This window comes from Carcharhinus amblyrhynchos, chromosome 8 (genome assembly GCF_965287045.1).
Source record: "Carcharhinus amblyrhynchos chromosome 8, sCarAmb.v2.hapA, whole genome shotgun sequence".
Lineage (NCBI taxonomy): Eukaryota > Metazoa > Chordata > Chondrichthyes > Carcharhiniformes > Carcharhinidae > Carcharhinus > Carcharhinus amblyrhynchos.
In genome coordinates, this window is record NC_137331.1 from 120607037 (window position 1) to 120628402 (window position 21366).

At 46.4% G+C, this 21366-nt stretch overlaps 1 protein-coding gene across 1 annotated transcript in view; it reads right to left on the bottom strand.

Moving 5' to 3' along the window:
- LOC145347098 (uncharacterized) overlaps positions 1-3949 on the bottom strand; it is a 40231-nt gene extending 36282 nt beyond the window's left edge. The window contains exon 1 of the mRNA XM_080195015.1: positions 3546-3949. Coding sequence (XP_080051141.1) covers positions 3546-3636 — 91 coding nt within the window. The 5' untranslated portion in view covers positions 3637-3949. The remainder of the gene's footprint in view (positions 1-3545) is intronic.
- Positions 3950-21366: the final 17417 nt, after the last annotated feature.

Genomic DNA, 21366 nt, shown 5'->3' on the forward strand with positions numbered 1-21366 from the left:
TGAAGCCCAGTCCATCACAGAGACCAGCCTCCCATCCATTCACTCTGTCTACACTTCCCACTGCCTCAGAAAAGCAGCCAGCATAATCAAGGACCCCACGCACCCCAGACATTCTCTCTTCCACCTTCTTCTGTCGGGAAAAAGATACAAAAGTCTGAGGTTACGTACCAACCGACTCAAGAACAGCTTCCTCCCTGCTGCCACCAAATTTTTGAATGGACCTACCTCGCATTAAGTTGATCTTTCTCCGCACCCTAGCTATGACTGTAACACTACATTCTGCACTGTCTCCTTTCCTTCTCTACGTATTTGTCTATATAGCGCGCAAGAAACAATACTGTTCACTGTATACTGATACATGTGACAATAATAAATCAAATCAAAGTGTAATCTTACTGTGACCAAATTGGCTGTTGTGTTTCCTACTTTATATCAGAGCCACTGAAACCCTGTCAATAATATTCACCTATGTGGTGGAGTCCAACACTTTATTTAGAGACTGGGTTTAAAGGTTTATGCATTAGAGTCACAAGTAGGCTTACATTAACACTGCAATGAAGTTACTGTGAAAATCCTCTAGTCACCACACTCTGGCGCCTGTTCGGGTACACTGAGGAAGAATTTAGCATGGTCAGTTCAACAACCACCATGTCTTTTGGACTGGGGGAGGAAACCGGAGCCCCCAGAAAAAACCCACGCAGACACGGGGAGAACATGCAGATTCCACACAGTCACCCAAGCCAGGAATCCAGCCCAGAACCTTGGCACTGTGAGGCAGCAGTGCTAACCGCTGTGCCACTGTGCCACCCCTGTGGAACTCATGAACACAGGGCTTAGTTGAGGTGAATGGCATAGATGCATTGAGGGGAAGGCTAGATAAGTGCACAGAGGAGAGAGAAATAGAAGGATATGTTCATGGGAAATAAAACAGAAAACGCTGGAAAATCTCAGCAGATTTGGCAGCATCTGCGGAGCGAGAAACCGAGTTTGTTTTGAGTCTTTTCTGGATTTGTTGTGTTAATGGAGTTAGATGAATTAAGCTGGAAGGAGGTTGGTGTAGACTATAAACACCGGGATAGACCAGTTGTACCGAATGGCCTATTTCTGCGCTGTTAATTTCATCCAATTCTCGTAACAAACACTTATTACAAAAAAAAGGTCATATCTCTGGGCCAGGTGATCATAAAGGCCTGTACTACTCTAAAAATTACACAACATATTTCACCGTAACCGTACCTGTAAAAAAAGAACAGGATCTGTTGACTATAATTCACATTTTGTTTCATCTGTTGCTCGGTAAGAATGGAGAAGTTTCTTACAAGTTCCTTCTGTCTCCATGATATTTTATTCTGTTTAATATTCTCGCTATTATTTCCCTCCATGCTGAGCTACTTCTTTTTTTAATTCTTTCATGGAATCTGGGCATCACTGGCAAGGTCAGCATTTGTTGCCCAAACCCTAATTACCCTTGAACAGAGTGGCCTGCTGTGGTTGACTCTTAACAGAGGGCTGTCAAGAGTCAACCACATTGCTGTGGCTCTGGAGTCACATGTAGGCCAGACCCTAAAGGGGCTTTAGTGAACCGGATGGGTTTTTATGACAATCGCGATAGTTGTTGTGGTCACCATCACCTATATGACCTTATTAACTGAACTGAAATGTCACCAGTTGGCATGTTGGGCTTTGACCCCATGTCCCCAGGGCATGCACACATTTGAACTAAGAGCAGGAGTCGGCCATTTTAGCTTCATTTGAAGCAATTTTTTCAAGCAGCATCCTGGCCTTTTGGCTAAGATGCAAATGAGATCAAGCCTTGGAGGAGGAGCTGCACCTACTCCAATCAGCTTGGATCATTAGATCAAGCCCAAGACAGGAGGTAAGAGCCCTGTCTTCTCAGCTTGAATCGGGAATGTCCCAACTTGTTGGGACTCTGAATTGGATTTGATTTGATTTGATTGGATTGGAATAAAGTTTAAAAAGAAAGGAGTTGGCCACTCAGCTCCACAATCCTGCTTCACCATTTAAAAGGATCATGGCAGACATGATGTTGACCTCATTCCTTTCTACACCTGATAACCTTTCACCCCCCCCAACCCCTCCCCCCTCCCAACCTTGCTTGTCGCCATTAGCCTGGGCCTCTAGATTATTAGTCCATTGACGTTATCATGACAACTTCATCTACTGAGCCAACAACAATATGCATTTGTGAAGCACCTTTAACATAGAGAGGCGGTTATCAAACAAAATTTGACACATAAGAAGCTATCAGGGTTAGGGTGACCAAAAACGGATGAAAGAGAAAGAGGAAATGCTAGAAAAACTCAGCAGGCCTGGCAGCTTCTGTGGAGCGAGGGATAGAGTTAACAAGTCTGTATGACCCTTTTTTTGAGACACACAGGCTGAAACATTTGCTCTATTCTCTCTGTAAGAAGTCTCACAACACCAGGTTAAAGTCCAACAGGTTTATTTGGTAGAACAAGCCACTAGCTTTCGGAGCGCTGCCCCTTCATCAGGTGAGTGGGAGTTCTGTTCACAAACAGGGAATATAAAGACACAAACTCAACTTACAAAATAGTGGGTGGAAAGCGATCTTTATGGGTAATCGTAAAGGTACAGACAATGTGAGTGGAGAGAGGGTTAAGCGCAGGTTAAAGAAAATTGAGTTTGTGTCTATCTATGCCCTGTTTGTGAACAGAACTCCCACTCACCTGATGAAGGAGCAGTGCTCTGAACATTAGTGGTTAGTGCTACCAAATGAACCTGTTGGACTTTAACCTGGTGTTGTGAGACTTCTTACTGTGTTTACCCCAGTCCAATGCCGGCAACTTCACATCTATTCTCTCTCCACAGATGTTTTCAGACCTGCTGCATTTTTCCAGCATTTTCTGTTTTTGTTTCTGATTTCCAGCATCGTGCTTTTATTATATTGATTATCCCAGTATAGCTTGGTATCATTTTCTCCTCTGACACCAGCTAGGTGACCAGCTTAGAATCCATAGGATCCTACAGTGCAAAAGGAGGCCATTCGGCCCATCATGTAGCACTGACAACCATCCCACCCTAGCCCTATCCCCATAATCCCATGCATTTACCCTAGCTAGTCCCCCTGACACTAAGGGGCAATTTTAGCACGGCCAATTCACTTAACCCACACATCTTCAGACTGTGGAAAGAAACCAGAGCACCCGGAGGAAACCCATGCAGACATGAGGAGAATGTGCAGACAGACAGTGATGCAAGGCATGGATTGAACCCAGGTCCTTGTGAGACAGCAGGCTTAACCACTGTGCTGCTGTACCTCCCCAAGCTTCACCTAACTTAGCAAAAGTAAAGCTCCAGAAGAGAACTTTACAAAAATCTTTGCTACACAATAAATAACAACATGACTATCCATCCACAGCCCAATTCCAAACAAATGGTGTATATTTAAAAAAGAAATCAGTACTTTCTGGAACCAGGGCAGAAATAAGGTGCGTTAATATAAAAATCCGGAGTATTTGGTTTATGGACATCCTAAACCCAGGTAAGACAGAGAGAAAACTCACCACACTTGCTGCCTCCATTCCTATCCTCCAGTTTGGAGCTGGGTCTGTCGCTCTCCTGCAGTTGGGTTTGGGTGCTGCTGGAACAACCCATTGCCCCCCAAAATAGAAAAAAGCAGCCTGCAAGAGGGCAAGAAAAATAACTCTCCGAGTCGAGGGGGGAATAAATAGGTCCAGGAAACTGAAATTGGCCAACAAAATCAAACCAGAAGACAGCTCCGGGTGTGTTCCCTCCCTCTCTCTCTGTGTACCTGGGAGAGGTAGCGACAGACAGGGAGTTGTTCAGCAGCAAGAGAGTGAAGCAACCGGACTGTTTTCAGAAAAAAAAAGCCCAGACAACTTTATCCCCCATTAACCTTGTTTCCGCTTCAGCGAGGACACAGTGATGTGCACTGTGTTGTGATCGGTTGCCATATGAGCAAGGTAATCAGCCTGACTAAAGATGGATTGATTTACATTGCACTGACTGATGACGGACTGTCAGGAAGAGAATGGTGCGATGGCTAGGAGCAGCTCTGCATTAAGCTGCTCCTGTGCCCTCTCTTCAATTTGAACAACCCCCTGCGCACGGTTAACCTGTTACACATTTCCACATCAGTGGTGGCAAGCTGGAATGCGCTGCCTGGGAAGCTAGTGGAGGTCACAAACCTGACAGCTTTTAAAAAAAAATTTGGATGAGCACTTGAAATATCCTGATTTTCAAGGATATGGGATAACTGCAAGAAAATGGGATTTTTTAAATTCTGATTTGATTTGATTTGACTTATTATTGTCGCATGTATTGACATATAGTGAAAAGTATTGTTTCTTGCACGCTATACAGATAAAGCATACCATTCATAGAGAAGGAAAGGAAAGAGTGCAGAATGTAGTGTTACAGTCGTAGCTAGCATGTAGAGAAAGATCAACTTAGCGCAAAGTAGGTCCATTCAAAAGTCTGACAGCAGCAGGGAAGAAGCTGTTCTTGAGTCGGTTGGAACGTGACCTCAGACTTTTGTACCTTTTTCCCGATGGAAGAAGGTGGAAGAGAGAATGTCTGAGGGTGCATGGGGTCCTTAGTTATGCTGGCTGCTTTGCGAGGCAGCAGGAAGTGTAGGCAGAGTCAATGGATGGGAGGCTGGTTTGCGTGATGGATTGGGCTAACATTCAGGACCTTTTGTAGTTCTTTGCGGTTTTGGGCAGAGCAAGATCCATACCAAGCTGTGATACAACCAGAAAGAATTTTCTATGGTGCATCTGTAAAAGTTGTTGAGAATCGTAGCTTCATTCATGGGACTTGAGTGTCGCTGACTGGCCAGCATTTATTGCCCATCCCTAGATGCCCTTGGAAGGCAGTTGAAAGTCAACCACATTATAAGTTCATAAGTTCATAAGATATAGAACATAGAACATAGAACATTACAGCGCAGAACAGGCCCTTCGGCCCACGATGTTGCGCCGACCAGTTAAAAAACAATGACCCTCTAACCTAAACCAATCCCTTTCCATCCATAAACCTATCCACGGATCTCTTAAACACCCCCAAACTAGGCGCATTTACAACTGCAGCAGGCAGGGCATTCCAATCCCTCACCACCCTCTGGGTAAAGAACCTACCCCTGACATCCGTCCTATAACTACCTCCCCTTAATTTAAAGCCATGCCCCCTCGTGCTAGCTTTCTCCATCCGAGGAAAAAGGCTATCACTATCCACCCTATCTAAACCTCTAATCATCTTATATGTTTCAATAAGGTCCCCTCTTAGCCGCCTTCTTTCTAGAGAAAACAACCCCAAATCCCTCAGTCTCTCCTCATAGGACCTCCCCTCCATACCAGGCAACATCCTGGTAAACCTCCTCTGCACCCTCTCCAAAGCCTCCACATCCTTCCTGTAATGTGGGGACCAGAACTGCACACAATACTCCAAGTGCGGCCGCACCAGAGTTGTGTACAGTTGCAACATGACGCTGCGACTCCTAAATTCAATCCCCCTACCAATAAACGCCAAGACACCGTATGCCTTCCTAACAACCTTATCTACTTGATTCCCAACTTTCAGGGATCTATGTACACATACACCTAGATCCCTCTGCTCATCCACACTATTCAAAGTCCTTCCATTAGCCCTATACTCAACACATCTGTTATTCCTACCAAAGTGAATTACCTCACACTTCTCCGCATTAAACTCCATCCGCCACCTCTCGGCCCAGCTCTGCAACCTGTCTAAGTCTTCCTGCAAACTATGACACCCTTCCTCACAATCTACCACACCTCCGACTTTGGTGTCATCAGCAAATTTACTAATCCACCCAACTATACCCTCATCCAGATCATTAATAAAAATTACAAACAGCAGTGGCCCCAAAACAGATCCCTGAGGCACACCACTCATAACTGAACTCCATGACGAATATTTACCATCAACCACCACCCTCTGTCTCCTATCTGCTAGCCAATTCCTGATCCAATTACCTAGATTACCCTCAATCCCATACATCTGCATTTTCTGCAGATGTATGGGATAGGAGCAGAGTTTGGCCATTTGGCCCATCAAGTTCGCTCTGCCATTCAATCATGGCGATATGCTCCTCATTCTCATTTTCCTGCCTTCTCCCCATAACTCTTCAACCCATTCCCAATTAAAAATCTGTCTAACTCCTCCTTAAATTTACTCACTGTTCCAGCATCCACTGCACTTTGAGGTAGCAAATTCCACAGATTCATAACCCTTTGGGAGAAGTAGTTTCTCCTCAACTCTGTTTTAAATTTGCTACCCCTTATCCTAAGACTATGCCCTCTTGTCCTAGAATGTCCCACAAGTGGAAGTATCAGCTCCATGTCCCTTTATCCATATCTTTTAAGGATTTGGTCACTAACAAATCCAATAGGGAATTCAAGGGAAAAAAATCCTTGCATAGACTGTGGAACTTGCTACACGAAGCAGTTGTCTTGATAATAGAGATACATTCAGCAGGTTGCGAGATAGGGTGTATGAGACAGAAGTAAACATGTTAATGATGGGAGATGAAATTAGGTGGGCAGAAGATCATGTGGAACTAAATACTTGCATCAATCAATTGGGCTGAATGGCCTTTTTCTGTGCTGTAAAATTCCGGGTGAATTATATGTAAATACTGACCGTTTCTGAACTGTTTATTATTCATAACTTAACTGAGGGAGTGCTGCACTGTCAGAGGGTCAGTACTGAGGGAGTGCTGCACTGTCAGAGGGTCAGTACTGAGGGAGTGCTGATTGTTAAAGAGGCAATATGGAGATGGATTTGAAGGCAGGACTGAGAGGAATATCTGACTCCTTGATACTCCTCTGTCCAAGCGATTTTCTATTATTCACTCATGGGGTGTGAGTGTCACTGGCAGCCCAGCATTTACTGCCCATCCCTGAGTGCCTTAGAAATATAGAATCCTACAGTACAGAAGGAGGCCATTCGGCCCATCGAGATTGCACCAACCACAATTCCACCCAGGCCCTATCCCCATAACCCCATTACTCCAGCTAGTCCCTCTGACACTAAGGGCAACTCAGCATGGCCAATTCACCAAACACATGCATCTTTCTGACTAAAGATTGGGAGGAAACTGGAGCACCCAGAAGAAACCCACACAGACACAGGAAGGATGTGTAGACTCTGCACACACAGTGACCCGAGCTGGAATTTGAACCTGGGTCCCTAGTGCTGTGAGGCAGCAGTGCTAACCATTATGCTACCGTGCTGCCCTTGAATGCAGTTAAGAGTTAACCACATTGCTGTGGCTCTGGAGTCACATGTAGGCCAGACCGGGTAAGGACGGCAGATTTCCCTCCCTAAAGGACATTAGTGAACCAGATGGATTTTTCCGACAATCGATGATAGTTTGATGGTCACTGTTACTGATTTATATCCCAGATTTATTACTTGTATTTAAATTCCATCAGCTGCTGTGGTGGGATTTGAATCACTTTCGCCCAGATCATCAGTCCAGACCTCTGGGTTACTGGGCCTAGTGACATTAGGATAGGGTGTGGGGGTGAACACAGTTACACACCCAGCAGTGCCAAGTAGTCAATTTGGAGTCACTCACAGGGGCTAATGGTGGACAGATTCCTAATGGGACTGGGATCTTCCCAAGGTTGGAAGAGCCTCTTGCAGGAATATGGAAAGCTGCTGAAAATGGTCTCCCAGTGTCAGGTCAGGATGGGGGCATTGGGGGGGAGGACGAGTGTTTGACATTGACATCGTGGGCAGGATTTTCCAGCCACGCTCGCCCCGAGACTGGAAAATCCTGCCTGAGGCCAACGGATATAAGAACATAAGAACATAAGAAATAGGAGCAGGAGTAGGCCATCTAGCCCTTCGAGCCTGCCCTGCCATTCAATAAGATCATGGCTGATCTGTTGTAGCTCAGTTCCACTTTCCCGCCCTCTCCCCATAACCCTTAATCCCCTCTCTTATCAAGAACCCATCAACCCGCTTCTTAAAAATATTTAGCGAGGCAGCCTCCACCACTTCAACGGGCAGAGAATTCCAGAGATTCACCACCCTTTGAGTGAAGAAGTTCCTCCTCAACTCCGTTCTAAACCGCCTCCCCTTTATCTTGAGGCTGTGCCCCCTAGTCCTACTGTCTTTTTTGAGCGGGAAGAGTCTCTCCACCTCTATCCTATCCATCCCATTCATCATCTTATACGTCTCAATGAGATCTCCCCTCATTCTTCTAAACTCTAACGAGTACAAGCCCAGTTTATTCAGCCTCTCCTCATAGCTCAATCCCCTCAACTCCGGTATCAGCCTAGTAAACCTCCTCTGCACTCCCTCCAGGGCCAAAATATCCTTGCGCAGGTGCGGCGCCCAAAACTGCACACAGTACTCCAGCTGCGGCCTCACCAATGCCCTATACAGCTGCAGCAAGACCTCCCTACTTTTATATTCAATCCCCCTCGCTATGAAGGCCAGCATCCCATTTGCCTTCCTGACCACCTGCTGCACCTGCAAGCTGGGTTTTTGCGACTCATGCACAAGGACCCCGAGGTCCCTCTGCACCGTCGCCTGCTGCAGTTTTTCGCCACGTAAGTAATAGTCCTTCCTACCATTCTTCCTACCAAAGTGGACCACCTCACACTTGCCAACATTAAATTCCATTTGCCATTTCCTGGCCCATTCGCCCAGCCTATCTAGATCCTTCTGCAGACTCTCCACACCCTCCGCACAATTTGCCTTTCCCCCAATCTTGGTGTCATCAGCAAATTTCGACACCCTGCACTCGGTTCCCTCCTCCAGATCATCTATATAAATGGTAAATAGCTGAGGCCCCAGCACCGACCCCTGGGGCACCCCACTAGTCACCAACCGCCAATCCGAATAGCACCCATTGACCCCCACTCTCTGCCTCCTATTTGACAACCAATCTCGCAAGGTCCACCCCCACCCACTATGATCCCCATGGTGGACGGGTCAGGAAAATTCTGCCCCGTGTCTCAATCTGACCCTTAAATAATCAGGGATAACCAGGGGGCCACAGTCACAGCCGGGTGCTATTCCGTGCAGGGCCTTCCCTCCACACAGATGGTCCAACAGGATCCCCCCTCCATTTCGAGGTACTCTCATGGTCCCCTACCTGCTTCTGCTGGGCCCACTTCTCCCATATGGAGCTTTGACCCAACTGATTAGGCATCCCATCTTGGAAGCACACTCCTGTCCTTAATCGGACAGTGAACTTGGCTTTCTCCCACAAGGCCATGATACCATGTGGCCAACTAATGCCGATGGGGTCAGACCTGCTTTTGGTCCCAGTGACAGGAAAGCTTCACGTGCTGTAAGATTCTGTGCTCAGTACCATTGAGGCCTGTGATGACAGGTGGGAGATATATTGGGCTGTAGATGCAATACCTTTCACAGAATCATAGAATCCCTACAGCGCAGAAGGAGGCCATTCAGCCCATCAAGTATGCCCCAACAATAATCCCACCCAGGCCTTATCCCCGTACCCACATATTTACCCTAGCAAATCCCACCATCAGCTGATGGAATTTAAATACAAGTAATAAATCTGGGGTATAAATCTAGTCTCAGTAACAGTGACCATCAGACTATCATCGATTGTTGGAAAAACCCATCTGGTTCACTAATGCCCTTTAGGGGAGGAAATCTGCCGTCCTTACCTGGTCTGGCCTACATGTGACTTCAGACCCACTGCAATGCAGTTAACTCTTAACTGCCTTCAAAGGCAGCACGGTGGCACTGTGGTTAACACTGCTACATCACAGCCCTAGGGACCCGGGTTCGATTCCCAGCTCGGGTCACTGTGTGTGCAGAGTCCACACATTCTCCCCGTGTGTGCGTGGGTTTCCTCTGGGTGCTCCGGTTTCCTCCCACAGTCCGAAAGATGCACATGTTTGGTGGATTGGCCCTGCTAAGTTGCCCCTTACAAAGGGGCAATTTAGCATGGCCAATCCAACTAAGCTGCACATCTTTGGACTATGGGAGAAGACCAGAGCACTTGGAAGAAACACACGGATTCACGAGGAGAACGTGCAGACTCCACATAGTCACTCAATGTCAGAATTGAACCCGGCCCCTGGCACTGTGAGGCAGCAGTGCCAATCACTGTACTACCATGCTGCACTTAGATAGGTCTATCCTCCCAAAGTGTTCCCCTCCAGCCCAGCCAAATTGAATCTCACCCACACAAACTTTGGAGTGAGACATTGAACTTTGGTTCCGTCCAGCCAGCCCTCAATGAGAAACACTAAAGATTGGTATCACAGCAAGCTCCCACAACTGGTAATGAGATAATAACCAGATACCCTGTTTTAGCCATGATTCGATTAAGGGATAATATTGGTCGGACACTGCAGAGAATCATAGAATCATACAGTACAGAAGAGGCTCTTCGGCCCATCAAGTCCGCACCAACACACTAGAAACACCTGAACTCGCATCTAATCCCATCTACCAGCACTTGGCCCATAGTTCTGAATGTTATGATGCGCCAAGTGCTCATCCAGGCAACCTGCCTCCACCATCCCCCCAGGCAGCGCATTCCAGACCCTCACCACCCCCTGGCTAAGAGTTTTTCCCTCTACTCTATTTCGAATAATGCTACGATGTATTTTATTTCCCTCTACAAGGACAGAGGATACTCCTGTATAACATCTCATCCAAAAAAAATGTACTTTGACATGTCCCTGCTAGAAAAATTCAGCAAGCATTTTGCACGTCAGTTAATCTGTCAAGCCCGTCCTATTATTCCTGTTCTTCAGACCTGAAAGAAAAGTGACAGGGGGTGGGGGTGGGATAAACAGCTTCATCACATTAACTTCTGAAAACTTTTATTGTCTTTCAACAAAGCTTGTCACTTTTAATGTCACAGCTGAGAAGATATGAATTTGGCACACACCCTGTTTCTCATACTAAGTTGTCAGTGCGAATCAACTGAGTCCCAACCTGAATTACTGTGATTAATAAGCTCCGACAGGGGAGGCACATAACTATCCGGACTGAATTAACATGGGTGAATTATTAGTGACACAAACCAACTCCTTCAATTGAACATAAGAACATAAGAAATAGGAGCAGGAGTAGGCCATCTAGCCCTTCGAGCCTGCACCGCCATTCAATAAGATCATGGCTGATCTGTCGTGGCTCAGTTCCACATTCCCGCCCTCTCCCCATAACCCTTAATCCCCTCTCTTATCAAAAACCCATCAACCCGCGTCTTAAAAATATTTAGCGAGGCAGCCTCCACCACTTCAATGGGCAGAGAATTCCAGAGATTCACCACCCTTTGAGTGAAGAAGTTCCTCCTGAACTCCATTCTAAACCACCCCCCCTTTATCTTGAGGCTGTGCCCCCTAGTCCTACTATCCTTTCTGAGCGGGAAGAGTCTCTCCACCTCTATCCTATCCATCCCATTCATCATCTTATACGTCTCAATGAGACCTCCCCTCATTCTTCTAAACTAACGAGTACAAGCCTAGTTTATTCAGCCTCTCCTCATAGCTCAACCCCCTCAAGTCTGGTATCAGCCTAGTGAACCTCCTCTGCACTCCCTCCAAGGCCAAAATATCCTTGCGTAAGTACGGCGCCCAAAACTGCACACAGTACTCCAGCTGCGGCCTCACCAATGCCCTATACAGCCGCAGCAAGACCTCCCTACATTTATATTCAATCCCCCTCGCTATGAAGGCCAGCATCCCATTCACCTTCCTGACCACCTGCTGCACCTGCAAGCTGGGTTTTTGCGACTCATGCACAAGGACCCCAAGGTCCCTCTGCACCGTCGCCTGCTGCAGTTTTTCGCCACGTAAGTAATAATCCTTCCTACCATTATTCCTACCAAAGTGGACCACCTCGCACTTGCCAACATTAAATTCCATTTGCCATTTCCTGGCCCATTCGCCCAGCCTATCTAGATACTTCTGTAGACTCTCCACACCCTCCGCACAATTTGCCGTTCCACCAATCTTGGTGTCATCAGCAAATTTCGACACCCTACACTCGGTTCCCTCCTCCAGATCATCTATATAAATGGTAAATAGCTGAGGCCCCAGCACCGACCCCTGGGGCACTCCACTAGTCACCATCTGCCAATCCGAATAGCATCCATTGACCCCCACTCTCTGCCTCCTATTTGACAACCAATCCTCTATCCACGCTAACACCCTACCCCCAACTCCATGTCCCCTGACCTTCTGCAATAACCTCTTGTGAGGTACCTTGTCAAACGCCTTCTGAAAATCAAGAAAGACCACATCCACTGGCTCTCCTCTATCTACCGCCCTAGACACATCCTCATAGAACTCCAGTAAATTTGTCAGACACGACTTCCCTTTAACGAAACCGTGCTGCGTCTGCTCTATCAAGCAATTCCTCTCAAGATGCCTCACTATTTCCTCCTTGATGACGGATTCTAACATTTTACCTGCAACAGACGTTAAACTAACCGGCCTATAATTTCCTGCCTTTTGCCTGGCACCCTTCTTAAACAACGGCGTAACATTAGCCGCTTTCCAATCTTCTGGCACTTCCCCGGAATCCAGCGATGTCTGGAAAATAACCACCAAGGCATCCACTATCACCTCCGCCATTTCTTTCAGAACCCTCGGATGCATTCCATCCGGTCCTGGCGACTTGTCCACAATCAGCCCCCTCCAGTCTGTCGAGCACCGCCTCTCTCGTAACAGTAATGTCATTAAGACCCTCCAGTCCTACCACCTTTCCATCTCTAACACCTGGCAAATTATTCACGTCCTCCTCCGTGAAGAACATCGCTATGAGAAATATCTGGTCTTTAAAAACTAGAACTGCCAAACAATGCCAAAGATTTCATTGATCTAGCGCCTTTCAATGTCTCAAGGTGCTCTACAGCCAATGAAGCGTGCTTGAAGAGTAGACATTAAGTTAAGTAACGTGGAAACGTAGAAGATGGGAGCAGGAGTGGGCCATTCGGTCCATTGAGCTATCTCCGCCGTTCAACATGATCAATGCTGATCCTCAACCTCAACGCCGCGCCAAAATAGAAAATGCTGGAAAATCTCAGCAGGTCTGGCAGCCTCTGTAAGGAGAGAAAAGAGGTGATGTTTTGAGTCCAGACGACCCTTTGTCAAAGCTGTCATCTAGACTTGAAACATCGGCTCTTTTCCCTCCTTACAGAAGATGCCAGACCTTCTGAGATTTTCCAGCATTTTCTATTTTGGTTTCAGATTCCAGCATCTGTCGTAATTTGATTTTATCCGCACTATATCACTCTCCCCATGCCTCTCGAAACCTTTAGAGTCTAGAAATCTATTTCCTTCTTAGATACACTTAGTGATTTGACCTCCACAGCCTTCGGTGGTAGAGAATCCCACAGGTTCACCACTCTCTGAGAATCCTCATCTCAGTCCTAAGAGTCCTACTCCCTATCCTGAGACTGTGACCCCTTGTTCCAGACTCCCCAGACAGAGGAAACAGCATTCCTGCATCCAGTCTGTCCAGCTCTGTCAGAACTTTTTGTTTCAATTCCATCCCCTGTCATTCTAAATTTCAGTGAATGCAAACCCAGTTGACGAAATCTTTCCTCACACAACAATCTTGCTATCCCAGGAACTAGTCAGGTGAACCTTTGCTGCACATCCTCTCTGGCACGTATATCCCTTCTTAGATAAGGAGGCCAAGAGGTTTGTATAGGCTTGGGTTGTTTTCCTTGGAGCAGAGAAGGCTGAGGGGTGACCCGATTGAGGTGTTCAAGATTATGAGGGGTGTGGACAAAGTGGATAGGAAGCAGCTATTCCTCTTAGTTGAAGGGTCAGTTACGATGGGACACAAGTTAAAAGTGAGGGGTGGGAGGTTTAGGGTGGATTGGAGGAAAAAGGTTTTTACTCAGAGGGTGGTGAGGGTCTGGAATGTGCTGCCTGGGAGGGTAGTGGTGGCAGGATGCCTCACGCCCTTTAAAAAGTACCTGGATGAGTACTTGGCACATCGTAACATTCAAGGCTATGGGCCAAGTGCTGGTAAGTGGGATTAGGTGGGCAGGTCAGGGCCTTTCATGCTTCAGCACAGACTTGATGGGCCGAAAGGCCTCTTCTGAAATGTAGCATTCTGTGATTCAATACTCCAGTTGTGCTCTCACTGAGGCTTCGCACAGCCACAGTTAGACATCCTTGCTCCTGTACTCAGGTACGAAACGCAGCAGCCAGTGTGTGCATAGCAAGCTTTCACAGATATCAGGGTACTAATGACCAGGCAATCTGCTTTATGGAGATGTTGGTTGAGGGATAAATTTGGCCACCGGGGAGAACTCTTCCACCCTTTTTTCTAAATAATTCCATGGGACTTTTTTACATTTACTTTAAAGAGTAGGGGAGGTTTCAGTTTAACGTTTGATCCAAAGAGCGGCAACTCCAGCACTGCAGCTAGAATAGCAACAAGATCCCAAACTGCCTGATTTCACACATCTCACATTTGGAAGTTGTGCCCATAGAGCTTTAATCCTCTGGGCTGCATCTTGAAACTGGACCCAAGCACTTGTATTGCAAACTGAAATAGGAAAAGGCCATTCAGCCTCTCTATCTTTCAGCTCCATCCAATTAGATCAGGGCTGATCAGCAAATCTATGTTCCAGAGCTAAAATTCATAAATTAGTCGTATTTAAAGATTAGAATCGAAGGGACATTACAAAAATTAACTGAGTGATCAGGAGCCCAGGCAGCAATGGGTGGCACAGCGGTTAGCACCAGAGGACCCGGGTTCGATTCCTGGCTTGGGTCACTGTCTGTGTTTTGTTGCATGTTCTCCTCATGTCTACATGGGTTTCCTCCCAAGTCCGAAAGACGTGCTGGTTAGGGTGCATTGGCCGTGCTAAATTCTCCCTCAGTGTATTCAAACAGGCATGGGGGTGTGATGACTAGGGGATTTTCACAGTAACTTCATTGTAGTGTTAATCTGAACCTACTTGTGACACTAATAAGTAAACCAACTTTAAAACGATACAGTTTGCAGCCAGTGTGACAACAGGGATCACAAGGTAGAAAGTTCCAGTACTTATTAACTGCTGAGAGCACAGAGTTAATGATCAAACTAGGAAACAAAGCCATTAATTGTGATTTAGGAAAGGCATTGTAGTTGGTTCGATGTTCAATTTCCATAAGAAATAGTTTTATTTATTAGTCACAAGTAAGGCTTACATTAACTCTGCAATGAAGTTACTGTGAAATTCCCCTAGTCGCCACAGACTGGCACCTATTCAGGTCAATGTACCTAACCAGCACGTCTTTCAGAATATGGGAGGAAACCGGAGCACCCGGAGGAAACCCACGCAGACACAAGGAGAATGTGCAGACTCCACATAGACAGCGACTCAAGCCGGGAATCGAACTCGGGTCCCTGGCAGTGCTAACCGCTGTGTCACTGTGCTGACCTTTCCTATCCATTCCCAGTCTACTGGTGGATATTGTTGAGTGTTTGGACTGGCTGAGGAATGACTTCTGAGACATTGGTATGTCTAAACAATGACTGGTTTATTAACTGAACTGTAATATACCGATATAGACAAAATTGTATCACCAGAGACTGCATGCCCTCACAAAAGAACAGAGGAAGTACTGACCTTTATATACAGTCCACAGTGTTCAGTAGATATTGATCATTGTACTTTGTAACCATAGAATCCCTATAGTGCAGAAGAGGCCATTCAGCCCATCAAGTCTGCACTGACTCTATGACAGAGTATCTTAGCCAGGTCATCTGCCACTCCCTATAACGCCATACATTCACTATGGCTAATCCATCTAACCTACATCTTGGGATACTAAGGGACAATTTAGCATGACCAATCCACCTATCCTGCACATTTTTGAACCATGGGAAGAAACCCAGGCAGACATGGGGAGAATGTGCAAACTCTACACAGACAGTGACCCAAGGCCAGAATTGAACCCGGGTCTCTGGTGCTATAAGGCAGCAGTGCTAACCACTGTGCCGCCCAAATGTCTTGCATGTAATTTTGCTTCTGTGAATCAGTTTATTTATAAATAAATCTGGGTAGCAATGTGCTTTGTATAAAATGGTCTACTACTGTGGATATTCTTTTGATGGCCAGACATGAGCTGTGCAGGGTGCCTAGTAGCTGATGCAGTTCACTGCCCTCAAGAGACAGCCTGCTATTTGTGTTTGAGTACAAGATCTGGAGTGGGATTGGAACCCAGTGGAGAAAGTTAAAACTTTGAAAAGACAGATCAAACAGGCAGGCAATCCTCAGGATGCTCCCCAGTGTGAATGGGAACGCAACCATGAGTAACTCTGTCTCTGGCCACAGACACATCCAGTTCTGTTCAATCACCCAATAAATAACCACAGTAGCAGGATCACCAGCACTTCCCCCCCTACCTCCCCCCATTCCCCCTACAGTCCACTAACCTCCCCAAGCCTGCAGTTCCCCCTCACTGCCCACTCTCCCTTAAGCTCTGTGCCTGCAATTCCCTGTCAATACCTGCTCCCCCTCACTACCCACTCCCATCCTGTGCTTGCAATTCTCCAGTCAATACCCATTTTCTCCACGCCACTGCCCCCTCCCCACTTGCCTGCAAGTTCCTCCCTTAATGCCCCTCCCCCTCACTGCCCGCTCCCACCTTGTGCCTGCAATTCCCCACTCAGTGCCTGCTCTCTCCTTAATGCCCGTTCCCCATGTGCCCGTATCCAGTAAATCAGGAGGTGTGTCATGGTGGGGCTGTCATTGGTTTGCACAGTTGGAGAGTGTCCCAACTGGGGTTATGGGAGTTCGAGACAGATGCGTGAGTTTTTCCCAGGCCCTGTGTCAATGGCATTGCTTCGTCAGCTGTGAACTGAAGGAGTTCTTTGAAGAGGATGTTTTGGGTGTTAATGATTGACATTGTGATAATCTCCTGTCAGGACACACACCACTTTGTAAATACAGCGAACACCAGAGGCTGAGTCACACTGATGAAAAGCTCTGGCGCACAGCACCCTCTAGAGATTAGAGCAGCACCATCTCAGTTAATGTTTTACAGGCCATGGATTTCAATCCCTTCTCTCTGCGACTTGACCGAGCAGAGTAGGCTGGCAATTCTGGCACGATGCCCAGTGAGCCCTCTTCATTTTGATGGGGTGGATCTCGTTGACATTGGGCCCCATGGGCTGCAGTTTCTCTGGGTCATCATCATGTTCGGTGTTGAATCGGGGGAGGTGATGACCTCGTGATATTATTGCTGGACTATTAATCCAGAAACTCAGCTAATGTTCTGGGGGACCTGGGTTCAAATCCCTCCAAAGCAGATGCGGAACTTGAATTCAATAAAAAATATCTGGAATTAAGAATCTACTAACGACCGAGAAATCACTGTTGATCATTGGACAAACCCATCTGGTTTGCTAATGTCCTTTAGGGAAGGAAATCTGCCATCCTTACCTGATCTGGTCTACATGTGACTCCAGAGCTACAGAAATGTGGTTGACTCTGAACTGCCGTCCAAGGGCAACTAGGGATGGGCAATAAATGCCAGCGATGCCCATGTCCCACAAATGAATAACGAAGCTAGACACTGGGTGCCAAGGGGCAGGCTCCAGTGGGACCCTCATGAAGCGGGGGATGTGGGGGAGGTGAGAGATGAAGAATGGGGGAATGTCATCATGGCTAGGTGGAGCAGGAGGTGTTGGCGATGGCTGTGGTGGGGTGGGGGGGGGTGCAGGGCCAATGGTTGTGGGGTGATAGAGAAGTGCTGACTTCGATCGGGGATGGGGAGGCGCCCCTGAGAACTGTGGGGGGGGGGGGGGAGGTTTATTCAGGTTCTGATTTTTTTATTCATTCATGGGCCATGGGCGTCGCTGTCTAACCAGCATTTATTGCCTTTCCCTAGTTGCCCTTGGAGGGCAATTGAGAGTCAACCACATTGCTCTGACTCTGGAGTCACATGTAGGCCCGACCGGGTAAGGATGGCAGATTTCCTTCCCTAAAGGACATTAGTGAACCAGGTGGATTTTTCCAACAATTTCATGGTCATCAGTAAATTCTTAGTTCCAGATATTTTTATCGAATTAAAATTCCACCATTTGCCAGAGCAGGATTCGAACCCCAGAACATTAGCTGAGTTTCTGGGCTAATAGTCTAGCGATAATACCACTAGGCCATTGCCCTCCCTGAAGCGGGGGGGAGTGTTTCAAAGATGGTGCCCAATTTCTATGCAGCTGGGTTTTGCCGGCATGTAGAGGTCCCATTCCCTTGTTTGACGGCATCACACACGCCCCCACTTTTTTTGGCAGAATGTCATAAGACCGTAGAAAAACCTGACCAGTTTTCTTGGAGAGAAACATGCCGGTTTTCTTGCCAATAACTTCTTTTGGTAAGACTTCACCCATGGTTGTTGCCTCGGGAGTCCTCAGTACTTGACTTGCTGAACTCCATTTTTGAACCCTGATTGACCATCATCCCGTATCAGTGTGTTTTCCAATTTATTAATCGGCATTTGCTGTTGTTAGATGAATTGAATTGGATCTTTATTAGAATCATCAGCTGCTTTCAGTATCTCAGGCAGGAGTACAATGGAGTTGTTTCACATTGACTGAACAAATTCCTCATTCATTAGGCTAACTGTGTGAGTTCATAATGTTCTTTCCTCAGGAACTATTTATCAGGAATTTGATTTGATTTGATATTATTGTCACACGTATTGGGATACGGTGAAAAGTGTTGTTTCTTGCGCGTTATACAGACAAAACTTATTTTTTATTCATTCGTAGGGAATGGGTGTCACTGGCTGGCCAGCATTTATTGCCCATCCCTAGATTCCCGAGGGGAGTTGAGAGTCAACCACATTGCTGTGGCTCTGGAGCCACATGTAGGCCAAACCAGGTAAGGACGGCAGATTTCCTTCCCTAAAGGATATTGGTGAACCAGAAGGGTTTTTCTGACAATCGACACTGGTTTCATGGTCATCAATAGATTCTCGATTCCAGATTTTGTTTTATTGAATTCAAATTCCGCCATGGTGGAGTTCGAACCCAGATCCCAGAACATCAGCTGAGATTCTGGATTAATAATACCACTAAGCCATCTCCTCCCCCAGGTTCATAGAGTTCGTAGGGGAGAAGGAAAGGAGAGGGTGCAGAATATAGTATTGCTGTCAAAAAGGCTTAATTACTAGAACAGTCTATCTGAAAAAGACACTTTCTCACACAAGACATAATGACTTATAAAAATTGAACTTAAAGCTGTGAATGAAAATCTAACCATGCTCGTCTCAAAACCAGAGAATCCCCCCCTCCGAGGTCAATGGACCTTTCAATGGTCTGCTCCCCGCCCGGGACACTTCCCATGGCGGGCAGGACAGGACAATTCTGGCTGTCATCTTTCTAATGTGATTATTGATCAATTAATTGCAACATAATAAAGGCTAATTATTTGTACAATCATCCGTTTCAAGACTGGTTACTAACTTAATAAATTTGCTTAATATGTGTGGCCAATACAAAGTAACTCCTTTAGCTCTGTGTTATTATCAAAATGGCTTCCTTGACCTCGTTAGTTACAAAGAACAAAGAATAAAGAAGATTACGGCACTGGAACAGGCCCTTCGGCCCTCCAACCATGCTGAACTAAAACCCCCTACTCATCTATTTCTCCAGTCACCGCTTAAAGCTCACGATCATATCTGCTTCCATTACCTCCCCTGGCAGTGAGTTCCAGGCACCCACCACACTCCATGTAAAAAAACTTGCCTCATATATCTCCTTTAAACCTTGCCCCTCGCACCTTAATCTATGCCCCCCTAGTAATTGGCTCTTCCACCCTGGGCAAAAGCTTCTGTCTATCCACTCTGTCCGTGCCCCTCATAATCTTGTAGACTTCGATCAGGTTGCCCTCAACTCCGTCGTTCCAGTGAGAACAAACCAAGTTTCTCCAACCTCTCCTCAGAGCTAATGCCCTCCATACCAGGCAGCATCCTGGTAAATCTTTTCTGTACCCACTTCAAAAGCCTCCACATCCTTCTGGTAGTGTCTCAAGCAGAATTGAACACTGATGCAGCCTACCTAAGGTTCTATAAAGCTGCAACATGACTTGCCAATTTTTAAATTCAAAGCCCTGGCCAATGAAGGTAAGCATGCCTTATGCCTTCTTGACTACCTTCTCCACCTGCATTGCCACTTGCAGTGACCTGTGTACCTGTACACCCAGATCCCTCTGCCTATCAGTGCTCTTAAGGGTTCTGCCATTTACTGTATACTTCCCATCTGTATTAGACCTTCCAAAATGCATTACCTCACATTTATCCGAACTAAACTCTATCTGCCATCTCTCTGCCCAAGTTTCCAGCCGATACTGATCTAAATCCTGCTGTGTCTTCTGATGGTCTGCATCTGCATCGCTATCCACAAATCCACCAATCTTTGTGTTGTCCGCAAACTTACTAATCAAACCAGTTACATTTTCCTCCAAATCATTTATATATATTACAAACAGCAAAGATCACGCACTGATCCCTGAGGAATGCCATTTGTCACAGCCCTCCATTCAGAAATGCACCCTTCCACTGCTACCCTCTGTCTTCTATCAGCAAATCAGTTCTGTATCCAATTGGCCAGCTCGCCTCTGATCCCATACGACTTCACCTTCTGTACCAGTCTGCCATGAGGGACCTTGTCAAAGGCCTTAGCGAAGTCCATGTAGACAACATCCACTGCCCCATGCTCATCAATCATCTTCATCACTCCTTCAAAAAACTCAATCAAATTTGTGAGACACAATCTCCCCTTTACAAGACCATGTTGCCTTTCACTAATACCACCACTTATTTCCATGTGCGAGTAAATCTTGCCTTGAAAAATCCTCTCCAATAATTTCCCTATCACTGACACAACGCTCACTGGCCTGTAATTACCTGGATTATCCTTGCTATCCTTCTTAAACAAAGGAGCAACATTGGCTATTCTCCAATCCTTTGGGACCTCCCCTATATGAGGAGATGCTGGCATTGGACTGGGATAAGCACAGCAAGAAGTCTCACAACACCAGATTAAAGTCCAACAGGTTTATTTGGTAGCACAACCTTTCGGCGTGTCAGTCCTTCTTCAGGTGAGTGTGAAGTTGTGTTCACAAACAGGGTATATATAGATACAGGCTCAATTTATAGGATAATGGTTGGAATGTAAGTCTTTACAGGTAATCAAATCTTAAAGCCACAGACAATGTAAGTGGAGAGAGGGTTAAGCACAGGTTAAAGAGATGTGTATTGTCTCCAACCAGGGCAGTTAGTGAGATTTTGCAAGCCCAGGCAAGTTATGGGGGTTACAGATAGTGTGACATGAACCCACGATCCCGTTTGAGGCTGCCCTCATGTGCGCAGAACTTGGCTGTAA